Here is a 7,648-nt window from a genome sequence, read left to right on the forward strand (position 1 = left end):
ATGTATTTTTTCAAAGAATAGCTCCCCCTACCCTCACTTTTTATTGTTTTTGTTTTTGTCCCGGCTTTTACACCAGGTTATTCTGCCACCTGTGTTTTCCAATACTGCTGGGCTAATGTGATGTGGCCAAAGGTGGGGTCACATCTGCATTAACAGTGTGGCTCTCAGAGTAGCCAGGTCGATGAAGGAAAGGAACATGGCAGCCGTCCCTAAGCTGAATGTATTACAGAGTGTACTCTCAAATGTACTTTTCCTCTTTTGAAATGAGTTTTCTGAAAGCCCAAACACCTATTTAATTTGCCTTTTATAAGTGACTATGGCTTGTTCTCTATAACTGAAACATGTCCTCATTGTCATGGAACATGGACATTTCTCCAACGCTTTCTAGCTGCTATAGAGCTTTGAGGTTTGCTTGGTTTTTCATGTTTTCTTATTTTTCCCCTTAAAAACTCACAGCCATAAAACTTCCTCTATAAAAGCACATTGATTTAATTTATTAACTCTCTGAGGAGATGGGAAAGGAGAGCACCTCTCAGGAGCCACAGTATAAGAAAAACAAATGAGCCCCTGAACTGGCAAATATCTGTCTGCTCTTCTGTCATACACATGTATTCTCTATCATACACATCTGGGAAGGGCTGACCAAAAGGTTTAATTGTAACTAAGAAGTACAATTTATTTGAAGAAAAGAAAGTCAGACAATTCAGATTAGTTGATGCCATGAAAATGAAATTTGATTGAATAGGGCTCTCATATTTGGTGAAATAATTAAACTTTTAAATGAAAATTTGATACTTAGGATACATATCAAAATGTGATGCCAATCTTTACTTTTTAATTAGACAAGGTCAAATCACACAATGTATTAATTGCTTAACTAAATAATTAAATCACATTAATTATTAAATTATTAAAGGAATAGCCAGTGAGTGCCTATGATATGTCTGTACTGCTAGGAGGTACTGGGGATACAATAGCAAGTAAGTAAATACATAATAAGTAAGCTCTCCTGGAGCTAACATGCAAGTGGTGAAAGACAGTAAACAAGTATTACACAACAACATGGCAGGTGGTGATTAGGACTCTGAAGAAAATGGAAACTGGTCAGTATATTATTATGGGTTGAATTGTGTCTCCCCAGAATTCATATGTTGAAGTTCTAACCCCTAGTACCTCACAATGTGACTGTATTTGAAGACAGAGTTTTAGAAGGGGTAATTAATGTTGAATGAGTTCTGTAGAATGGGGCCTAATCCAGTATGACTGGTGTCCCTATAAGAAGAGATTAGGAAACACACACACAGAGGAAGACCATGTGAAGAAGATGGCCATCTACAAGCCAAGGAGAGAGGTCTTCAGAAGAAAACAACCAATCCTGCTGACACCTTGGTCTTGGACTTCTACTCTCCAGAACTGTAAGGAAATAAATTTCTGTTTAAGCCTCCTGGTCTATGGTATTTGTATGGCAGCCCTAGCAAACTAATATATACACTCACTGTCCAGCCATAGTGCAACTTGGTGATATTAGAGAGAATCAGTGGTTGGACCTGTCCACATTGTGATCAAATCTCACAGAATTAATATTTCAGATGATTATGGGTTTTTTCCCCAGCACTTTCACCATGATAAATTATCCCACCTTTGCATTTGGTGGCATGTTTATTGTCTATAGTTTCCTCACTCAATAATATAAAGCTCTCTAAGGGTGCCCAGCCCTTTTCTGGTTGCCCCTATAATATATGTGCAGTATAAATAGTATGTGGTAACAAAAAATATCTATATTGAGTGGATAAACCTTTTTCTTATTTTAAAATAACACACATTTATTGTAGTAACTGTAGAAGATACAGATAAGGCAAAGAACTAATGATTACCTGTGATTGTATTATTGGTGAACCAGTAAAATGACTATTCCTTTAATAGGAGATGTCTTCTGATTTTTTTATGTTATTAATATATTTATGGTTTACATGTAATTGTTTATTACATTTAGAATACTGATTATATGAAATTTTCCATATTTTAAAATGCCTATAAATTTTATTTTCTTTAAGGAGAATTATTCATCTTGGACAGAACACCCAATACTTAAGAATAAGTTTGGGAACACAGCAACTGCTAATTTGGCATAAAACACCGTAACTGCTACAGCTTAATTGTTTCTGTCAAATGGAAGGTCGTTATAAAGCCCATGGAGCATCAGAGCAGCCAAATTTGTCAGTGACGGGACAGCATCCCTAATATATTTGCATAGGTAGAACCAGTCATTGCATAGGTAGAACCAATCAAATGACTACACATGCTTCATGTACTTAAAATCTACTTAATATGTGTTTTTAAACTGTCAATCTTTATGTTTTGAAAGCATAATTATATCTCAAAAAATGATACTCAAGCATCACTTTAAAATTACATCTGTTCAACATCAGTGATGCAACAGATTGATGGGTATTCAGATTCAGACATGATCATGGTACCATTTACCAGGGTTAGAGTAACTGTGCTCACTTGATGCATTTAAGAAACATTGATATGGTGCTTACTGTCTGCCAAGAACTGTTAAATAACTTGTTTAATCATCATAACAAGCCTATGAAATATGTAATATTGTGTCAGTGAGAAAGCTGAGGCACATAAGAAAGCTAAGATAAGGAAAGTTGCCAGGGCAAAGGCAGGATTTGTAGGGAGGCAGATGAGCTTCAGTGTTTGTGCTGAATGACTACAATCTGCTGCGTCTCCTAAAAGTCAGACAGTAGCCAAGATCTGTGATGCGCACTGTGTGCCTGATCCTCCCATACACTTTAGATACATTCAGTCACTTTATGGTATTGAGCCACCCACCGAGAATCAAAAGGTCTGGGTTCCAGTTTCAATTTTGGTGATGGACTGAGAGCGTGATTCAGGGAACCTGGTTGTACTTCTCTGGGACTTAAGCTACTGAGCTGGTTGAATTAGATGTTATCTCCAGTCTCTTCTAACTCTAGAGTTTTGGAATTTGTAGACTATCTTAAAAGTCTTGAAAAAACCTTTTTTTTAAGTTTTCTATTTTTTTAAAATGGAGTACTCAGTCTAGATTTTTTATCTCCTACACTCTCATTCTTGAAAAACACTTTTATATGCTCATTTATACAAATTTTAAATTTGACAGAGATGTAGATGTCTTAGATTCAGATGCCATTATAAAGATATAAAGCTCTTTTGGCAAAGAAAATGAAACAAAAAAGCAAACGCACAGAAAATAAAAACAAACAAATAATTTTACCTTTAATCATACAGGAACTTTTTATTTGGGTAAAACCAGTTAGTTCAAGAAGCTCAAATTCTTTTCGATGATACTCATCTATATACAGCCTTATATGGTGCCAAAGCAGTGATGTAAATATATTCTAATTTCCATAAGCAAAGACATTTTCAGTAAGTGCTTACATATAATATTGCTATTTACTTAAGCAAATAGAGTTAACCTTCACCTCGTCCCAGGTGATAATCTCCTAGACTGTTTAGGAACAATGTTCTCAGGAATAAGCCAAAGACATGGAAACATATGATGCTTTTGTTAATGATCATAATGAATAATTTACTATTCTCTAGCCTCATCTTACCTCGCAGTTCATCATGATCTAATGATTTAGACCATGTTTTATTTTACAGATAACACCAGGAACAGCAGTCCAATTCCTACTGCACCTCAACTCTCCTCTAGAATGAAACACATTAAACAAGAAATGGCCAAAAATCACCTTCAGTTTGTGCGATTTGAAGCAACAGACCTCCATGGTGTGTCCAGGTCTAAGAGTATCCCTGCACACTTTTTCCAAGTGAGTTTTGCAAGTAAAGTTATGATTGAATATAATTTCATTCAATTCATTTGCAAGCACATGGTCCTTATTGCTCTTTCTTATTTTATTGTAATCTGTACAGCAATTCTAGTTGAAAACCAATCATTCATTTTGCTTCTTCCCTTGCCACTCCCCAGACACATTATTGTTCCCCTAAGAGCTGAATGTATACTTTCAGCTACCAAACAGCAATTCATTTACCCAATATAAATATAAAACTAATTAAGACTGGTAATTTTCATCCTTCTGCCTTGAATAATTTCACTCCTTTTTTTCTCTTATTGCAATTATGAAGATTATAATTTGTTTGATATGAGAAAATTACAACAGAAGACCCAGGAGTAAATACAAAGAGAAAAAAAAGATTAAATAAAATTTGCTAGATAAAAAGCATATCCCTTTTAGCTTCTAATTCTGATAAGAATATATCCTGGGCTTCCCTGGTGGCGCGGTGGTTGAGAGTCTGCCTGCTGATGCCGTGGAACGGCTGGTCCCGTGAGCCATGGCCGCTGAGCCTGCACGTCCGGAGCCTGTGCTCCGCAACAGGAGAGGCCATAACAGTGAGAGGCCTGCGTACTGCAAAAAAAAAAAAAAAAAAAAAAAGACTATATCCTATTTTTGTTGGATGACAATAAATATTATTAAGTTCTCAAAAATAGTGATATCAAGAAATATATTTTTAGATATGTTTTGAGATTTTCTGAGTATTTTTCAGTTTATGTCATGTATTTACTTTAATAACTGACTTACTGTGTTACTGAAACATCATTTCTTAGGAAGGGACATCAGTATTATATACAAAAGTATAAAAATTAAGCATCCTCTAAGATTATTGTTTAAATATATCTTACTTATTACTTCAATATCAAATTGTAATTTTTCTCATTTGCTTTATATTGGGAAAAACTGGGCATCTTCAAAACACTTCTTAAAGAATTCCAAAAGATTCAAATCTGTTTCTTCAAAAATTCTTTAGATCTGCCTGCACACACACACACAGACACAAACACACACACACGAAGTTTATGTACATAGGTCCTTGAGTAGGTTGAAAATTAAGCAGGCACTGAATAAACTGCTTGACTTACTCAACTTTACTACTGGCAAAAGCAGATTTAGATCATCCAGATCAAATGGCACTTGGAAATGTGCAGAGATGGTGGAAAGTGAAGGAGGAAGTGGCTCACCAGCACCTGCAGAAGAGTCGCTTCTGCGAGCATCAGCCCCTCCTCGTTAGCCACCCTGTTTGAGATTTGGAAATAATATAACAAAGAGTTTGGCTTGCAGAATGTGAGTAGGTTTTGTTACCCTCACGGTGTTCACTGACATCATAGGAACCAAACTTTACAGTCAGCTTTTTCTCCACCCATTAATGGAAACGTCAACACATGAAACCTTATTGATATTCCTACTACACAATTTCTACATTTTTATGTGTCTGTTCAACATTATAACTTCATTATTTCCATGTTGTATGGCACATAGAAAAGTTAAATAAAAGCTAAATCCATTGCACCCAAGAGGTATTTGACTAGAAAGTGCCTTAGCAACCATCTACTCTAACACTTCTGTTTCACAGATACGGAGGCTGAGGCACATAACATATGAGGCACATAACATAGTTCTGTGACCTGCTTAACTTCACACAAGGAATTAATGACAGAGTTAGGACTGCTGACTTGAAGGCTGCGACATTTTGGAAACTATAACATAGGTCCACATTCACGGGCAAGGTTTCTGGAACTCTGCACCTGTGAGGTAGTTTGTTCATTAGTGGGTTGTAAAGGTGAGTGAAGAGAGGAGTGCAGCTGTCAGCAGTCCCGGCTCTTCTGTCCTGTGTGTCCCGGGTGTGACAACAGTCAGCTCTCTGAGAAAGACTGAGGATTCTTTACTGTAGACTTTGGGGAGTCAGTTACCTGTGGGGGTTACAATAGAATAAGCCCTATCTGAAGTATTAGCCACTATGCCACACGATAAAAAGTGCTTTAAAAAACATTTTTGGTTATGATCAGTTCAAATAATTCTGTTAGGTTTTACCTTTGTCATTTGCTATAGACATTTTCTTTATCATTATAGCTTTTCTTTATGAGTGCTGTTTTCATGAACATGAGCATATAAAGTCTCCAAGGCTAAAGCTATTAAGCCTTGTTTATAAATTACCTTTGGGGGGTCTATTTTAAACTATTTAAAATTTGTCTGATACTAAGCTAGCTTTAACCAACAGATGTTAAATATTTTTTTTCGTTCTCCCACCCCCCAAGTGTTTGTTTGTTTTCAAGTTTCAAAACTTGATTGCTCTATCCTTTAATTCTTCAGGAAAAAGTGATCCATGGTGTTTACATGCCCCGAGGTTATCTTGAATTGATACCAAATCCTAAGGACAATGAAGTGGATCACATAAGAGCAACATGTTTTAATAGTGACATAGTCCTGATGCCAGAGCTCTCGACCTTCAGAGTTTTGCCATGGGTCGAGAGGACTGCAAGGGTGATCTGTGACACGTTCACTGTGACTGGCGAGCCTCTGATGACTTCCCCAAGGCACATCGCAAAGAGGCAGCTGAGCCGGCTGCAGGACTCTGGCTTCTCCCTGTTCTCTGCCTTCATCTATGATTTTTGCATTTTTGGTATACCTGAAATTATCAATTCAAAGACCATATCTCTCCCTGCTTCAGCATTGCTAAATGATCACGACCAGCCTTTCATCCAGGACCTCGTGGATGGGTTGTATCACACTGGGGCCAATGTTGAGAGCTTTTCCTCCTCTACCAGGCCTGGCCAGATGGAAATCTGCTTTCTGCCTGAATTTGGCATCAGTTCAGCTGATAACGCATTTACCTTTAGAACAGCTGTCAAAGAAGTGGCAAGGAAATATAATTACATCACCAGCTTTTTCATCGAGACTGGATTCTGCAATTCAGGAATTTTGTCTCATAGTCTCTGGGATGTCGATGGAGAGAAAAACATGTTCTGTAGCAGTTCTGGAATGGAGCAGCTCACGACCACTGGGAAAAAATGGTTGGCAGGTCTCTTGAAGCACTCCGTGGCTCTCAGCTGCTTGATGGCTCCTGCTGAGAGCTGCCGGAAGCGCTATTCCAAGGAGAGTAAAGACCTGAAGGAGAGTGTGCCGACAACGTGGGCATACAACGATAACAGCTGTGCTTTTAATATCAAGTGCCATGGTGAGAAAGGCACCAGAATAGAAAATAAACTGGGCTCAGCCACGGCAAACCCTTACCTGGTGCTGGCCGCCACTGTGGCTTCAGGCTTGGATGGACTTCAAAGAAACGATGGTGTTTTGGCTGCTCCAGAGGACAGCACAGACCTTCATCAGCCCAAACTTTCTGAGATCCCTTTGAAACTAGAAGATGCCCTCATGGCACTGGAGGAAGATCAATGTCTGAGACAGGCTCTAGGGGAAACTTTTATTCGATATTTTGTTGCCATGAAGAAATATGAGTTGGAAAGTGAAAAAACAGATGCTGAGAGAAATAAATTCTTAGAGTATTTTATTTAGTGTGAAACACTTAACTATTCCTTTAGCGATGTGAGTTTGACTTAAGTAGTTGATCTGCCAGAAAGAAAAGATTGGATTTTTGCAACAACAACAAGACTACAAATGCTTTCTCTTTTTTTTGTCCCCATGGAGTATTTGACAGATGAAGTGGGGTTGCTGAGAGGATTCTGATTCAGAAACAAACAATAAAGCTGTGGTGCAGCTGTGACGTGAAAACCAGCAAACCTTGTCACTCAGTGGTCATTGCCTCCGCGTATGTTGACCTAGATAGGAATATTCAATTTTGTGGGAGC

The 7,648-nt window shown here is 37.8% G+C and overlaps 1 protein-coding gene across 1 annotated transcript in view; it reads left to right on the forward strand.

Annotated features, from left to right (window-relative positions):
* The window catches only part of LGSN (lengsin, lens protein with glutamine synthetase domain), a gene marked incomplete at both ends in the record, with an annotated part of 29,279 nt that extends 21,924 nt beyond the window's left edge, over nt 1–7,355 (forward strand). Inside the window, 2 exons of the mRNA XM_081250878.1 lie at nt 3,652–3,818; nt 6,156–7,355. Of these exons, the coding sequence (XP_081107004.1) occupies nt 3,652–3,818; nt 6,156–7,355 (1,367 nt within the window). The remainder of the gene's footprint in view (nt 1–3,651; nt 3,819–6,155) is intronic.
* Between the last annotated feature and the right edge of the window lie 293 nt (nt 7,356–7,648).

This window comes from Mesoplodon bidens (genome assembly GCF_964165515.1).
Source record: "Mesoplodon bidens genome assembly, chromosome: 12".
NCBI classification, from domain to species: Eukaryota; Metazoa; Chordata; class Mammalia; order Artiodactyla; family Ziphiidae; genus Mesoplodon; species Mesoplodon bidens.